Raw genomic sequence first — 18049 nt, forward strand, 5'->3', positions numbered from 1 at the left:
ATTTTTAAAAATAAACGTGTGTGTGTCCGCGTGTGCGGGCGCACACACACAGGTTTACTGCACCTCCAGGGGCTAGTTGAGGGGTCATAGCCTCGGAACTGGAGTTACAGATGGTTGTATGCTACCATGTAGTGCTGGGAACTGAACCCAGGTCCCTCTTTAAAAAAAATAATTCATATATGAGTATTTACTTACATCATTTCCACCCCTTCCCCTCTCTCCTCCATCTCCTCTGTCCTTCTAAATATATGACCTTTTCTATAACTACTATTTTTACATATACAGACATACATATAATACACATATCTGCATACGTATTTGTATACATGTAAAAACATAACCCGAATCCCTTTAGTGTTGCTCATATGTATATGTATTTAAGGCTGACCACTTGGGTTTAGAAAATCTCCCGGGAGACTTTTTGTCCTTGGAGAAAACTTACTCTGCCTCATTCAGCTCATTGATTTCCTTATTTCTTCATCTAATGTAGGGCCTTGTGAAATTCTTCTGGTCCACATTGGTGTGTCAACATGATGTCTTGTTTCAGCAACCGTACTGTTAAGATTTTATGGATGCAGCCTCTGTGTCATGTCTAGAAGATACTGTCTAGCAGCCAATGCCCTTATTTTTTTAAACTTTGAATTTTAAAATGAAAGTTCTAAAAATTATGACAGGAGCATTTCTGAACCCCTTGTCCATTCTGGCCAGCATTCACATGCTTTTCTGAGAACTATCTTCCCAAGTGTCTATAGACACATTTTCTGTTCAGAAAGAAAGGATGTGATTTACATTGTGCCCCACTAGGGTTTTTTTTTTTGTTGTTTTGTTTGTTTTTTGTTTTTTGTTTTTTGTTTTTTTTTTGGAGCTGGGGACCGAACCCAGGGCCTTGCGCTTCCTAGGCAAGCGCTCTACCACTGAGCTAAATCCCCAACCCCTGTTTTTTGTTTTTTAATGTGCTTGTACCATGCAAGCAGTCTACTGACCAAGCATCATCCTTAGCCTGGCTTTGTATTTTTGAATCTTAAAAGAGCACGGTTTATGCAGAGGCTCAGAGGATAAGAGCACATATGAGATCTGTTTTCTCCTTGTTTTTTTGTTTTGCCTACAGCAGTGCAATTTGCTTTCCTTAAATCAATTAGGTATGAACAGACAACAGCCAAAGCATGTTTGTTCTGATTACGTCAATAAAGTGCTCTCGGAGAAGCTGCTACTGCTAGTAGCACTTCTGGCTGGGCTCACACGGGCGGGCGCTCAGCACTCCTGTAGCACTGTGACCTCCTTTAGCTTTAGCTGGTGACTCAGTAGGAGTCCTGATATGGCAGCAGTGCTCTAATTAGAATGCTCTGTGTTTAGCAGCTGCAAGTGTGAAGTCGCTGTTCCGAGGTTTGTGTGTGTAAGAATTGACAGCGTCTCTGTGGATAGTCTAAGGGTACATACTGCGCTTTCCCTCTGAACTGAACATACAACTCATCTGGAATATGAGGTCATTTTGAGTAAAGTTGGAGAGGAACTGGTTTTATGTTGGAGTAGCATTTTCCCAAGCAATTAAAAAATATGTGTATGCCAGTACTCGAGAGGCTGAGACTGGGGAATCATGAATTCTTATTTTTGTATCCCAGGCTGCCCTTGAACTGACAGTGTTCCTGTCCCAGCCTTCCAAATGCCATTTTCCTAGCCCCAGTTTCTTAATTTCAACACAAGCGTTAAGACTAGAAGAGCTGGGCCAAGAAGATGGCCCAGAGGGTAAGGGTGCTTGTCATGCAAGCCTTCCTACCTGAGTTCATCCCAGAGTCTGTGTAAAGGTGGAAGGAGAGAGCCAACTCAAGGAAGTTGTCCTCTGACCTGCATATGTGCACCACGGTGTCAGATTAACAAACAAAACCAAATAAATAAAAGAGCTGCAGGCATTGCTCACTTGGTAGATGATCATTATATGATGTATTTTGTGTGCACACGTGTATATGTACACTGTACTTATGAATCAAATCCAGGACTTTGCATATTCTAGACAAAAATTCTGTCATGGACCCTGTCCCTTAAAAGTTACATTTTGTTTTTTGTTGTTGTTGTTGGTGGTGGTGTGTGTGTGTTCTTGCTTGTGGGACTAAGTGCTCTCCTTGTACCGTGTAGGTACTAATGATTAAACGGGCTGCCAGGCCCAGCAGCAAGCACCTTTACCCTCTGAGCCGTCTCACCTGCCCTTTAACTTTGTTCTTGATGCTTATGTAATCTGTGATGAAATCTCAGATGAAAGGCATGTATCTCGTGTCAGTTGCTCACATCCCAAGGAACAAAATGTTAACGGTTAATATAGGAAACTTTAGGAAAGTTCATTGAATGAATAATTACCTTTTACCAGGATCTCTTTATTTAGGTAGAGGCAGAGATGATGAAAACAGCAGTTTGGGTTTGGACCTGGCTCAGAGGTTAAGAGCTCTTGCTCCTGCAAAAGACAGCACCCTGGTCAGCTGGCTCATCAACACCTGGGACTCCTCTTCTGGGGGACTCTAACATCTTTCAGCCACTGTGGGCACCGCAGATGTGGTAGACACAGAGAAGCAGGCATTTATGTATAATTTATAGGACACATACATAGAACTGAAAATACACCTTAGGGAGCACTAGACAGGCAGGCAGTGTTGGGAAGAGGCTGAAATAGTGATGGTGAGGGTTTTCCCTTCTGAGGAGATGGTGCTTCCAGTACTACCAAGAAGGAGAGGACAACCACAGGGAGTGTTCCAGGGGCGAGCAGGGAAGAGGAGTGCTTGCCCGGACTTTGATGGGATTTGAATTTGTCCTGAGGATTTGTAAGACACTTGTGAGGGGTTTTGAAAAGCAAGGGCATGAAACATGCCTAGTACTGAGTTGTATATTGACTGGGGAGGGTTATTGAAATCAAGTCTTTGATATAACACTGAATAGCAGTCTCTAGAACCATACTACCTGAGCTTGGGTCCTCAGCACACTGTTTAGTGGTTATGTGATGAGTGAGAGACTTTCAACTCCTACCTTGGTTTACCTTCTGTAAAATAGAGATAATGATAGTACCTGCCTTCAGGGATTAAACAGTCTTCCCTCTAGTATAGAGTTCTGTGTATTATGGATTTACACTGTTTTTATTTGTATGTAAATAAACACAAACAGACTTGGTGCGCGCGCACAGGAGAGAGAGAGAGAGAGAGAGAGAGAGAGAGAGAGAGTGAGAGAGAGAGAAATACAACAGCTGTCTGTGTGTTATTGTTGTAAAATGACACTATGACTGAGGCAACTCTTACAAAAGAAAGTATTTGCTTAATCCCTGAGAGACTTGAGGCCCCACCCAGGGAAGGGGGGCACCCTCCCCCCTCTCGGAGGCTGGGAGGAGGAATAGGAAGAAAAATGGGAGGAGGAGAGGGGAGGGGGGGGCTGGGGGCAGGGCCACAACTAGAATGTAAATTAATAAAATAATTCACTATATAAAAAAAAGAGAAAGCATTTAACTGGGGGCTGGCTTACAGTTTCAGAGGTTTAGGCCATTCATGGAAATGATTGAGATACACAGGCAAACATGGAGCTGGAGAAATAGCTGAGAGTTTTACATCCTGATCCACAGGCAGCCAGGGAAGAGACTGAGTCTTTACTTGAGTTTTTGAAACTTGAGTCCTCACTCAATAACATACATCTTCCAACAAGGCCTAGTCCTTCACAAGTAGTGCCACTCCCCGGTGACTAAATATTCATATATATGAACCTATGGGAGCCATTCTGTCTTACACCACAACACCTGCTTATGGATGTCCAAAGTGGTGAGAACAGGGTGTGAAACTTGTGGAGCTTAGCGCAATTGTGATGTAGGTGCTGGGAACTGAACTCGGGTCTCTGGAACAACAGCACGCACTCTTTTCTTTTAACTTTTTATTGATTCTTTGTGAATTTCACATCATGCACCCAGTTCCACTCATCTCCCCATCTCTTTGTATCCGCCCTCTGGCCTGAGGAAGCACTCTTAGCCACCAGATGTATGTAAAAAACAACCAATAGTAAGCAACAGTGCAGCCATGCTGTAGGAGAGTGAGGCAGGGATGCTCTGCTTTACCGCTGATTTGCTGTGCTTTGGAGGGAACCCGAGATATTTTATTCCGACTATACAGGCAATGGCAGCTTTGTGCAGTTCTTCGATTGGAACAGATTGTGCAGAGAACACAGTTCCAGTGTGGAAGTGTTTCAGTAAACAAGCTTCCATGTGAAGAACAAGATGTGAAAGAGTCTCTGTGTGGGAAACAGCATCCAAGGTGGTCTTCACCTAACACTGAGCGGGAGGAGGCTCAATAGAGGCTCAAGTCTCCTTATAGTTGTAGAATTCCAGATTTGTTCTTCACTGTTTTTATGAGACACACAGCTCCTGTCATTGAGGTAATTTCAGATGATAGAGCAAATTCCATCCAAGCTCCAAACAACCTCTAGATAGAAACAATCAGTCGTCTTTAAGACAGTATCAGTAGCCCCCTCCCCCACTCTCTGCGGGGGTGGGGTGTTCTCTTCTCCTCTTGGGCTCACTCCTTTACCTTCCAGGCCACCTCTGTCTAAGACTACATACCTTCATGTATGTTGACACTTCTCAAGTCAGTTGGTAAGTGTCCATTTATATGTTTTGGGTGCTAGGAATGGAACTTAGGCCACAGTGAAGCATCCATTGTTAGGTACTGAGAGAAACCCAAGTGCATGAGATACAGTAGTGAGTCCTTGTTAGGTCTTGTAAAGTTGTCATCAACAGAGTTAGCAAGAACAAAGCCCTTGCTCCTAGGTCAAAAGATGGTTAGGTCTCTGTGAGCCTGTGCTACCTTTGCTCCATTTGCTCTGTGACCTTCTACAAGTACGTTCCTGATGTGAGGTGCTTTCTATGTAGAGTCTGTCAGAGTACTGGTTCCCTGTCATTGAACCACAGTCCACAGCGCTGTAACTCACTTTCGTGAGGCACTGTACAACCCTCTTGAGCTTAGAGCAATACTGGTCAGCACTTCTGCACTACCTCTGCGGCCAGCAAGATCATGGAAACATGGTACTGAGTAGACAACAGGAAGAACTGTACTGAGAGAAGGAAGGTATGGTGTATCTTTGACCTCAGCTGAGAACCAGTGTGGTGGTAGACACTGCTTTGCACAGACATGTCCACACAGACCAGGACAGTATGAAGATGTTGGTTTAGGGTTGCAGGTATATGTTAGTGTCTTGGTCACTTTGCAAGTGTGGAGTTCACAAAGAATGGGGATGAATCCTCCCCACACCACATCCACTGCCCCATAGTTAACAGCAACCTTAAAGCTCCACCAGAACATGTCAGATCTCTGCTGGCTCCCGGGTGTACTTGGGAGGCTTCCTCCATTGTGTGCCAAGATCGTTTGACTCACTTAGGCACACAGCACCAAGAAGGCTCAGAAATGGAAGGCACGAGAGATCAGATTTTGTCAAGAACGTTCACCAGAAGACCTAGAGCAGTACTTCTTAACCTGTGGGCCATGACCCTTTGGGGAGTCAAGGGATCCTTTCTCAGGGATCACACGTCAGCTGTCCTTTGCATCAGGCATTTACATTATGACTCACAACAGTAGGAAACTAAGAATTATAAAGTAGCAATGAGAATAATTTTATGGTTGGGGGTCACTACAACATGAACTGTATTAAAGGGTTGCAGCGTTAGGAAGGTTGAGAACCACTGTATTAGAAAGAGCTCTGGTTTTCCCCTATCATCTGTGGATCTGGTTGCAGCTGAACTTGACACTGTTCCTAGTGACTTCTGCTCTCTTTCACCTTATTAGCATCTTCACAAACTGAGGAGACATTCAAACCACATCTCTGTGTGTTCCCTTGAACCTTTCTAGCTAGCGTAGGCTTGGTGTCAGACGACAGAACTTTGACTGGAAGCAAAGAGATTCCAAACCAACTGCCTAGTAAGCAGCTTTCTTTGTAGACCACTGGGTTCACTGGGATGTTCCGTGCTCCTCTGTCTTCTGTCAGTCTGTGCTGTTGCAGGGCAGATGGAAGCCACCGTCACTGTGTCTCCTTCAGCACTTTGTCCCAAGAGACAGTTGAGTCAGCTCCTCACTCCTCCCCTGTCTCGTGGCCTGCCCTGTCACTCACAGCCTCACATTTTGGTTCATTTGTTGCTTTGAGGCTGGTTGTTCAGTAAAGATTTGATATTTGCTGTCACTGAGCCTGTTCCAGTACATAAGCACAATACTGTGTCATAGTCCAAGGAAGGGGAAAGATAGGCCTGTAAAACAAACAAACAAACAAACAAACAAACAGGCCAGCCACGACACTCGCTTTTGTTTCAGTTCAGTTGTAGAAGGCAGGAATAGATAGATGAACTCCCTGTTTGGGGCACTACAGGAAGGCTTCTCGGAGGAAGTGGCATTTATAAAATCAGATGATTGTATAGTTGACTATGGAGCAAAGGACTTAAAAACAGAAAAAGACTTAGAAAACCCAAGGAAGCAACCTGAAGTTGTTGAGTTCTGAGGCTGGGGAAGTAAATTGGTATCCCCAGCAAGAACCATGCTTCATGTCAAGGAACTTGTGTTTTAAGGCCGGAAGGGGGGATCCTTGCTACCTTTAAGTGGGACTTGGATGTGAACAAGAGTTCCCTTTGGCTCTAGCCTGGTGAGAAGTTGTACATAGAAGCAGAAAAACTAGTTAGAAGGCTTTTAGGCAGTCCAAATGGAAAGAAAGTGCTGAACTAAGATAGTGCTGGTGTGGGAGGGAAGAAGCAGAGAGACGTATGTTAGAGGAGCTTAAGGAATCATATTGAAAAGACCTGAAGTATGTGCACTGTTGGATGGGGAAGTGAGGAACGTGACCAGAGATGCTTAGGCCCTGCCTCTCTGGGTAGGATTGTCCATGAATGCAAAAGGATGACAGACAGTGTTTGAGGGAGAGGGCTGTGTGGTGGCTAACATGGCCACCACTACCTGTTAAAAGGGTTAATGGAAGGACACACTGGAAGTAGCTTGTTCCTTGGTCAGAGAGGGGAGCCGGTATTTTAATACAGAGTAACATGTGGGCTGCACACAGTCCAGCTATTGCATATAGCCTGCCAGCCTTCTGACGGTCCCTGAGCTGTGTTCCTTGTGTGCCTATTCAGCTGTGCCATACACAGTTAGCACAAAGTGAAGTGGACAGCGTTTGGCATAAAATGATTAAGTGAAGGCTAGAAATTAAAAATACAAAGCTAAAATTAAGAATTTTGAAGGGATCGTTGATGTTTTGTTTTGTTATTTTTATACCCAACAAGGAGAGGGAACTGTTTACCGAAAAATAAGCAAATGAGTTTAAAGAAAGCCCAGATGCAACAGCAGGGATAAAGAAAGCAGAGGGTAGGGTAAGGAGGATCCGGTGCAGGTGTGGAGGAGGCGATGCTCTTTGACTGCTGTGAAGGAAGCTAGCACACGAATAGCCATTAGAGAATAGCAGACGAAAAGCAGAAGTTAGTCATAGAGCACAGCGGCTCTACCCTGAGGACCAGGGTTCAGTTTCTCCCACTTGTATTACTTCAGAGTCAGGGGATCTGACGCCCTCTTTAGGCCTGATGCACATGCACACATGTGGGCAACCCCTATGCACATCAGACTCACTAGCACCACTTACAGGTGGAGAGATAAATAGCATTTCTGCTTATTGGAACAGTCGTAGCATGAGACCAACTGTGCCTGCAGTGACTCCATGAAGACAGTGCACATACCCACCGTGGGACACTCCACAGGCTTGTCTTCCACAGTAGCATAGGGGAAACTGGACGCTGTGATGGGGAGACTAGACACACAGGCTCCTGATGCCTCTTGGCTGTCACATACTGAGACGCTGGCTGCAGAAGCAGAGAGTGGAGGAAACAGTGATTACCAGAGGCGGGAAAACAGGACAGTGAATAAGAGGGATGGGTTTGCTGTTACAGAAATGCACTTGAAGCAAGTTAAAAGGCTGAAACCTTAGCCAAGAGTTAAATATAAATGGTTTCACACTTATCTTTGTATATATGTGCACAGGTAAATGTGCATGTAAGCACACCAGGGCACACACTTGGATGTTGGGGGACAATGTGAAGAGCTTTGTTCTCCTTCCAGACTTCCAGTGGAATGAAAGTGTATTTTGTATTTGATGGCATGAAGAAGGCACTTGTGTTTGTATCAGTTTGCTAAAGTGAGTTTGGGGACACTTAAAAAAAATGTTTCAGGAAAGAAATGTCTCAGAAGTTTGGGGAATGTACAGTGCTGTCCCTTTTGGAGCCTAGAGATGAGCCATTAGACCAGGCAAGTCTCTGGGGAGCAGGACAGTTGGGATGTTTCTCTGTAGCCGACCTGCCCAGCTCCCCAGGGACTCTTTTCTGGAGGAGCCCCTGTCAGTCCCCGGTGACAGTTTCCCAGGACTGGGTAGACCACTGCTACAGAGAAGAGAAGATGAGTTAAGATCTTTAACGTTACCGGGAAACATACGAGCTTTTAAAGGGTGGAGACAGAAATGCTCAGGGTTGTGACTGTCATCCCGAGGGATGAGTGTTCTGTCATAGCCAGATGTTCTGGCCAAAGGATGAGAGCAGTGGACACAGTCTTCATCTGCAGACGAGGAGCTGGCTGGTTCCCAACACAACTGTGTCTGTCCAGCCATCGAACACTTGCATAGAAAATGGGACTTTCTATTTTTAAAAAAAAGTTCATTTTTTTCATTTTCTTTTTTTTTCCATTTTTTTTCATGATACTGAACAGAATAGTCATCACCCATCACCCTACTCTACCTACTACTCTACCTTTGTTTTGTTTGGAGCTTTGATACCACAAATGGTATTTGGTTATTTGAGTTTTTCTATGAGTGTGCGCGTGTGCATGCATGCGTGTGCGTGTGTTTGTGTGTGTGTGTGTGTTCATATAATTTTTCTTTGTGAGAATGCTTTATGGGGTAGGGATTTCTTGAGAGTTAAATTTTACCCACTTGGGAGTTACTCTTTATTCTGCTTTTGTGTGTAATCCGCTCCGCTTTGCTAGCTTTGAGGAGCTTGACCTCCCAGTCGTTGCTGGCAAGGTGCCTCTCTGGAAAACAGTAACTGTCGTGTCATGACACTAGCCTATGTGGCAATGGCTTTTCTTTAAGCTTGCCTAAGTCATAAAAGCAGCACTCCTTCTAGGGAGTGAACAAAGTTCTAAACAAACCAGTAAGAACCAGTGATCCCAGATTCCTCTTCCTACAATAGTTGATGTCTTTGGAAAGGAAACCAGGTTTTGTGGCACTTACAGCCCCCTTGCTCAGCCAAATACCACAAGGAGTAATAACATGGATATTGGTTTGGAGGTTTTAAAAGCTCAGAATTCTGCTACTTTGGGTGTTGGTTAGTTTTGATGGTGGGGATTGAACCCAGGACATTGGTCTGTACCACCAAACCACACTGTCAGCCTCTGCTAATTACAACTTTTTAAAAGTTGAGTTTAACTTTCGATTATGTGCATGCATGTCTGTTTACAGTTGTGGGTGTGAGTGCAGTTGCCCACTAGGTCCAGAGGAGGATATCAGTGCCAGGAGTTACAAGTATCTGTGAGTTGCCTGACAGGGTTATGGAGAACCCTGTTAGAGAACAGGATGCACTGCTTACCAGAAAGCTCTCTCTCCAGCACCCTGCTAATGATTTGTTTGTGAGACAGTTGGATAAGCACGTGTATATTATGGTCCCTCCTCATAAGGGGTTAGGGTTAGGTTCTCTGTCTTTTTGACCTGAGAGACAACCCAGACAGGAAGGGGCTCTTTGGCTCATGGTCTCAGTAGTTAGTGCCAACCTATTGTGGCAAGGAGGAGAGGGAGCACAGAGGTTCACAGTATGGTAACTAGTAGAGAGAGTGAACAATTCAGGCACAAGAATCTTCCCCGGTGACTAATTTCTTCCAGAGAGGACTTCTCTTCTGTAGTTTCTAGAATCTCCTAAAATACTGCCACCATCAGGGTCCAGGACTTCCACAGGTGAGCCAGTAGAGTGTTTATAGACAATGCATACGTCCTATCTAGAATGAAAGACTCACCTAGAAACAGTGGTATCAACTCTGCTAACTGCCTTGCACATGTTATTTAGTTACCTTGATAGCGATATAAGGGCCTTCTAAATGAGGAAACTGAGGCATACCAGTGATTTGTTTAGAGACCCTAACAGTAGGTGCGTACCAGAGACAAAAATTCACATCTTAGTAACTTACTAAGTCACTGACGGGACAAATCTATGTATGGCTTTGGTCTTTGCTGAGAGTGGCTGTGAAAAACAAGGAAGCATCATGAACACACGAGAGTGTGCAGTGTCTTCTTTGACTGTGTCCTGGATCAGTTCCTGCAGCCAAGCAAGGCCTGAGAATGGCTGCTGTCCAGTGGCTTGTCTTGGTCAGTGCTGCTCACCCCTGCAGTGAGGAAAGGGAAATGTGTCTTCCCATAGCTCATAGCTTAGCTGCTGACACCAGGATGTTTTTCTTGGCTTGTCCCTTTGATGTCATTTCTTTGCACATCTGTTTCATAAATTACTCAAGGATTTCCCTGAAAACTTGCCAGATTAAATCAGAAAGTTGGTGGCTTGTGGGAACAGGACTTCTAGTTATATTTTAGGACAACTTTAGACAGAGTGGAACACATTGGTTTTCATGAATCTCAGAAATTTATACATGAACTTGGTTAGTGTTGCTTCCTCTACACTGACACAAAATAGTGGGAATTTTCCTAGAGTGTTAGGTATGTGATCTTATAAACAAGGGAACACATTTCTTGAATGCACATGTTGAAAATAGAGGGTTTTGAAATGCTCGCTCCCTCCCTCCCTCCCTACCTCCCTCCCTCCCTCTCTTCTTTCCTACCTCCCTCCCTCCCTCCCTCTCTTCTTTCCTCCCTCCCTCCCTCCCTCCCTCCCTCCCTCCTTCCTTCCTTCCTTCCTTCCTTCCTTCCTTCCTTCCTTCCGCCTTCCAGACAACATCTTCCTGTGCATAATCCAGGATGACTTGTGTGCTGGAATAACAGGCACGGGTTAACCTGGCCAGCTTGGAATGCTTATTTCTCACTTTTGGCATTTGTAGAGAATGACAGTTTAGAACCAGATGAAAAAGTATTAGATGTTGTAATCAGCTCATGTCAGTGACTGATAAATTATACTTAGACATTGCATTTACCTCTGTGATGAGTTCTAAAGCACAATGATTTCTTATTAGACATTCTGTTCAAAGTTTTAATTTATAATAAACAACTGAGAAATTTGTAGCAAAAACATAGTTTATAGTTCTGTCATGACCCAAATCTGCTATACATAGCTGGGCACAAGTCACATAGCCAAGCCTCTTACTGTGTTTCACTGTACAGATCAGAATAACTTGAGTTAATTCCAGGGATCCAATGCCCTCTTCTGGCCTCAGTTGGTATCCTTAACATGCACACATGGTTTCTGTAAACTGTAGAGTTGTTGAGTTAAAGTGTACTGCCCACAAAGATGTCTCATTTTGACAAAAAAAAAAAAATGCAATTGGTTGTATATATTTGCTAGACCATAGTGAGAAAATAACAGTGTTCACAGACTACTCCCACTGTCTGGAGTCTTTAACATTGTTCAGACGGTGAAGGTAGACAGTGTTTTCATCTGTCAGGCATGTTAGGGTTTGTTCAGGAAGTCTAGTTCTCACTAGCAGTGTGTTGTTAGAGATCCCCCTGGTGGAAGCAGGGCCTGCTGCTGGAAGTTGTTCTCTTGCCTCTGTGTGTGACACTGACAGAGAACACAGTGTCTAAGAGAGGGGAAAATTTACTTTTTATCTCTTGCTAAGAAAAGATTTACTCTTTATTTATATATGTGTCTTGGTGCCAAAATAGGTCAGAAAAAGGTATCAGGCCCCTCTAACTGGAGCTCCAGGAGCTTGTGCACAGATAGCCCAACATGAGCATTGGGAACTGAATTCCCTCCTTTGCAAGAGCAGAAAGTGTTCTTAACATCTGAGCTGTCTTTCTTCTTCATCAGATACTTTGTATTTAATATATGTTAAACAAACAAACCAACAAAAAAGAGGCAGTAACTTAGAGGAGATTTCAACACAAAGTTCCTTGAGCAGATCAATGCCTACTGCACTTGATGTCCTGTGTTACAGTGCTGCGGCATTTAAAGAAACCTTTTTCTGAAGCAGGGGCTTGCTGGATATTCCAGGCTGCCTTCAATCTCTTGATCCTGCTACCTCTGTCTCCCAAGTGTGGGTGTTTCCGGAGTGTGGCTACACCAGTGCAAAGGTTGGCATTTATCAGGGAGCAGAACTGTTTCACAAAAGTGGATTATCCGCTGTCCTTTGGAAGTTCTTCAGGCGTACAGAGCAGTAAGAGGTGACTTAAATGTGGATTTTATTCTCAGTTCGGGTTTAAAATGTTGAGTTGTAGGTATTTACATTGTTCAGTGCTGGTTCACACAACATTGGTGCACACACTTCAGTTACTGTGCCACAGCACCTACTATGCAAACCAAGGCCCACAGCGTGTAATGATGTCCCTGTTGTTCATCCGAATGTCCTAACCTATAAAGTGGTTAAAATGTAGTCAGCTGTGGTACAGAATTTGTTGTGCATTTTAGTAGTACTTTATTGTTTCCCTTAGAGTGTAATAATGCTCATCAGGATGAACTGGGACAATAGGAAGAAGTATAAAGAAAACAGTATTATTTGAAACTGTTGCTTGGAGCGAAGTTATTGGGTCTGTTTCTGACTGCCTTTCTGTCTTAACTGTCACCTGAATCTAACAGAACAGGGGGTCTTGGTACTCCGTGATCTTGGGGTGAACAAAGTTGTAGCTTAGACTACAGGATGGTTCTGTGAAGATGCAAACCCATCTGACCCAATTTGGAAGAAGAGGCAGAGTGGGGAAAGCACTTGCTACCACATTGCTCTTGCGTTCACAGCTGGACCTGCGTTGTGTCCACACTTCCCTTTTTCTTGGTGTATATTTTCTAGTAAAACATGTTTTTATGCTACAAGGGTAAAAACTACTTGATTGGCAGTTGCCCAAGTTCTGGGAACCCTGCTTTTCTGCTCTTCAGCAAAGCCAAGTTCAGACATTTCCTTGGAGTTTCTGTGTCCAAAAACTGACTACAGGGCCCCCTCTAGTGACTGAATTCAACAAGGACATCTCTGTCAGCCCTGGGAAGATTTAGAATTAAGCTATTAGTTGTTTTTAATTTCCATTTTTAAAGGGAATTGTTTTTCATTTCTAGAAGGTTGCTAATGTTAAGAATCGGTCCTAGATGGAGGCTATCCAAACAACAAGGGTCCAAAGCTATATTTGCCTTTTTAGAAATTGGTGCTTTTAAGTGGGTGCGGGATGAGGCTGTGCTATACGGGCGTCTTTGTTGTTAGTTTCAGTTGTTTCTGACTTAATGAAGCCTTTTTTTTAAATTCAGAGTTCTTTATGTTATCAACTTCATTTTGATCATTTTTGAAAGCAGCAGTTTTATTGAAAAAATAGCTTTAAAACAGCATGCTCATGAAAGTATTAGTCTTCTGCTGTCCCAGTAACAGCATCTGATCCTTCTGTGGACGCCCTTTATACCCAACGCTATGTTTTAATGGCTCCTGTCGTTTTTCAGTTAAGGAAATGAGGAAATTCTTAAATTTCTGGATCTCTGCCATCTCTGCTAAACACACACTGCTCCAACATGCAGGCCTTCAGCTCCCAGCCTTTGAAGGGTTCTCATTGACCCACGGCCTTTGTTGCTCAAACAAGGAAAGTAGTGTTCCAAGAGCCCTGCACTGCTGAGTGCTCTGGTGAAAATATTTCATGTACATGGAGTACAGGATCCTTCATCTTTTAGTGGAGGTCTCTGCAACAAAATGCAAGGGTGGACTGTAGTGCTGCTGGGTGTTGCTCATTTTCCCAGCTATGTTCGGATGCTTTTAATTGCCATGACCCTTCAGCCACCAGGATAAGCAAGAGGTGAAATCTACCATTTTGTATTATCTTTAATTGTAGATCTGGTTTTGGCCGGCTTGCCTTCATTTTTTTTCCATTGGTGATAAAAACTAAGGAGAAGAGCAATACCATTATTTATACATAAGTCATGGTCAGCAGGATCATCTCTGGAATATTAGAAAACTTCGTTAAGAGTCTTCGAGGGCCGCAGAAGTTGTGAGCTCTCAAGGAAGTGACTTGTAGTTGCATTATCACACTAGTTGTACAGTTGAGGGGTTGTGCCCGGGTTTTAGAGGACACTTTTCTTGGTAGAGCATTGCTCTGGGTGTTGCTGTAGGAGTCGCACTGTTTGTTCTGACTCGACAGTTGTATAAACGTAACTGTCTCAGTTCTGACCGGGTCTGTTTGTCAGTGTCTTACCTAAGCTAAAGAACTTGAAAGAATGAATAGCAACAGACGAGGTCTAAAAGCGCTGAGCTTCCACCCTGCCTTATTTGATGACTCTAAAAAGCCACATAGTAAAAGAAGGGCAGGTATGTGAGCAGTAGATGTCTAAATCTGATTATTCATTCATTTATTATAAGTTTTGATTTTATGCCGAAGATTTGGATTGCAGTGTTCTTCTGTTATAATACTCATTCAGTAGTGATCAGAACTATATACACCAGATGGACATGCTACACTGTCACATTTTTATGGCTTTTCTTCCTTCAGACCCCATACACATGACTTTTTTAAAAAAATCAAGTGTTTTGCTGTCTCATGTTTTATTCTTTGAAAGCATGTTTTCTTGTTATGAGATGGTTCTCATTAACAGTGTTGCCCATATTCCAAGCACCGTGGAGCTCAGCACCATTTTTTATGCTGTCCTTTGAGGTACATAACCTCTTCCCAGCTGAAACCAAGGTTAAAACAAAACTGTTTTACCAAAGGTCATGGAATAGGATTGGAGTCAGGTTTTCTGTCTCCTGTGTTCTTGTCAAAAAACTAGTAGATGTCTGAAGGAAAAGCTTAAATGTAGTTTCCAATAAAATATTAGGTAGCCGGTGAAGGTGTGAGATTTGCAATAACTAATAATTTAGTTTTTGTTAGAGAAAAACAGTGATATACAAGGAAATGTTGGTAATAGTTTTAAACAGTGGTAGAATACTCTTTGTGTCATGTCTTTTTTAAATGTCACACACAGTCACTATAAATTAATCTTCTGTAATTTAGTATAAGAGAACAGAAGTCCCATAAACATAAAACTAACCTCTTATAAAGTTTGGACAGAGAGAAACTCGGATATCCTGGCTCATATCCTGGCTCCACGATAGATCCTACCATGTTCATTTGTCTTTGAGACATTTCTCCTGGACTTGTGCCAGGACTGATGGCCCTCTATATTCTTGAAAGCTAAATTCTTAAAATAACTTAAATGTGTAATGTATCCTTGGTATAGCCTTTGCACAGATCTGCTGCCCCCTACTACGTAGAGGTGGCTCATTAAGACATGTTAGTGGAATAATTAATAAAAATGTAAATGAATGGAATAATTAATTAAAAACAAGACATACATTAGTATCATGATCTAAGTCTTCAGATGTTGCTCAGTTTTGATGCTAATCCTTACGTATCTATATGTGTATGTGCGTGCATGCACATATGTGCATTTTTTTTCCTCTACAGCACCAATGTGGTTATGAATTATTCAGAGATCGAGTCCAAAGTTCGAGAAGCAACGAATGATGATCCTTGGGGACCTTCTGGGCAGCTCATGGGAGAGATTGCCAAGTAAGTGGTAATTTGACTCAACAGGGCAGAAAGAATCAGTGTCTTTACACAGAAAGTGAAGTTTGCCTTCAGTTTTAACCTGTTTAACTATCAGCCATACATTCTGCATAATCCATTTTGATTAGTGTGGAGAGTTTTATATAGGTTCCATTCCCATTAAAAATTGGCTTTTAATGATGCATCAGCCAAGTTTAGAGGCTCTCTCTAGCTTTCCTTACAAACTTTGAAGAAAACGTATAAAATATTTGAAGTAAAAAAAATTAACAGTTTTTTCTTGGTAACAATGCGGGACACTGAGGCCATGAGGAAAAGCTTGCAGAATGACACTGTGAGTCCTTGTAAATGTTCTGTGTGCTATAGAGAATAAGAGGAGGAAGCTGTTTTAGGAGGAATGCTATTAAAATCTAATTCAGGCTTATTTGTTTCTAAGCTGTTTGGGCAGTCCAAAGAACTTAGAACAAGCCTGCCATCTGCTGTCACTGCTACCACTGCTTAAGGACAACTCCTTTCTTCCAGGGCTACTTTTATGTATGAACAGTTCCCAGAACTTATGAACATGCTTTGGTCCCGAATGCTAAAAGACAACAAAAAGAATTGGAGAAGAGTTTATAAGGTACGGTGGGAACCCACATGAGTGCGTTGACAGTCATGACTGCAGTCCACTGAGTTCTAGACTTTCCCAGGACACACCAAGATGGGACTGTGTCTGCTTCCAGTTTTCCAGTCATAAACAGTTCTTTGTACTACAGAGTGTTTTCACACTTATGTTCTTTTAAATATTGAAGATTTTTATTGTTTCTTAAATATTTTTCCTACTAAAACTGGGTAGGTGTTGTTGGTTTTTTTTTGTTTTTTTTTTTTTTTGTTGTTTTGTTTTTTGGTTTTTTTTTTTGGTTCTTTTTTTCGGAGCTGGGGACCGAACCCAGGGCCTTGCGCTTCCTAGGTAAGCGCTCTACCACTGAGCTAAATCCCCAGCCCCACTGGGTAGGTGTTTTGAGTATTGACTCTCTACTCATATGCATGTTTGCTCTGTGAACATCGAGATAAAGACCAGCCTCATGCTTGTCAGCTCTGCGTGAAGCTTTGTTTCGTGGTGTGGTTGTGTGATAGTGGTGTTTAGTCCAGCGAGGTCTACAAGCAGGGCTGGACTGCGGCTGAGACCAACCCCCCTGGTGTTTTCACCTGTGCAGACTCTTCCTCCGCTTCATCTAGTTTAGGTTAGTTTTGACTCTGTATTTCTAAAGCAAGCCGATGGTCTTTCTCTGCTCTTGTTTTCCTGCTCTTCAAAACTAATTTCTAACGCATGCTGTGTGCCAAATAAGATTCTTACTAACACACAGCAGACCATAGCAGTGTTCACATTTGCAACTTGAGACATTTTGGCTCTCAGAATTAAAAACCTGTTTTAACTAGATTTCTGTTGTTAGTGTTACTGTTGTTATTGAGTATCTGAGTGTGGTGTGTAAGAGACCAGAGTGTTGCCTCCTGTGTCTTCCTCAAATGTTCCATGTTACTTTATGAGCAGGGTCTCATTGCACTCAGCTTTCTGACTCGGTTAGCTTGCTTGAGACCCCTGTCTCTTCAATAAGATTACGGGCGGCAGCCAGGTTTGCCCAGCTTTTTATGTGGGTGATGGGGATCCAAGCTTCTGTACCCAGGTTTGCACAGGAGTACTTTATCCATTAGTCCTTCTGCTCAGCCCCCCTCCCTGTTCTAATTTGGTGGGTACTGAGGAGGACAGAGTCTCTCTTTGTAGCCCTGGCTGACCCAGAACTAAGTATGTAGACTATGCCTTGAGCTACTAGGAATCTAAAGGCACGTGGTGCCATGTCCTGCAAATTTTGTGATTTTTTTTTGTGATATTTGTTTCCTAAAATATTCTCTGAGATTTATATAAATTGTACAATTTTTCTAAAATGGGGCTTTTAAAGATTGTTGTACTACTTTTTCAAAAAAAAAAAAATAGGAAATCTGTTTATGATGACCACCGGTCTATAATCTCAACATTTAAGAGGCTGAGGCTGGAGTATTACCATGAACTAGAGGCCAGCCAGAGAGGTATGATGAAACCCTGCCTCAAAACCAACCCCCAGATAGTTACTAGTAAATGTAAGTTTGCACCCGTGTCACTGCCCTGCATAGACCCTCAGACCCAGAGTCATGGTGAAATGAGGCTTCATTGAGAAAGCAGATGAATGGTCCCTGCTGTGTTCACAACCTCAGAAAGATGCACACACGCACGCACACACACACACACACGCACAACTAATTCCAGCACGGCCCATCACAGTGCTAACCTCAGACCTGTTAGCTTCAAGCATGCCCTTAGTTAGCATCCTTGACTTAACATTTCTGCAAA

At 43.0% G+C, this 18049-nt stretch overlaps 1 protein-coding gene across 2 annotated transcripts in view; it reads left to right on the forward strand.

The window, feature by feature from the left end:
* Clint1 (clathrin interactor 1) overlaps window positions 1–18049 on the forward strand; it is a 54570-nt gene that overhangs the window by 11866 nt on the left and 24655 nt on the right. For both annotated transcript variants that reach the window (XM_087572862.1, NM_001415157.1), the window contains exons 2-3: window positions 15586–15690; window positions 16207–16303. In XM_087572862.1, coding sequence (XP_087428988.1) covers window positions 15586–15690; window positions 16207–16303 — 202 coding nt within the window. The remainder of the gene's footprint in view (window positions 1–15585; window positions 15691–16206; window positions 16304–18049) is intronic.

Source organism: Rattus norvegicus, chromosome 10 (assembly GCF_021556685.1).
Source record: "Rattus norvegicus strain SHRSP/BbbUtx chromosome 10, alternate assembly SHRSP_T2T, whole genome shotgun sequence".
NCBI lineage: Eukaryota > Metazoa > Chordata > Mammalia > Rodentia > Muridae > Rattus > Rattus norvegicus.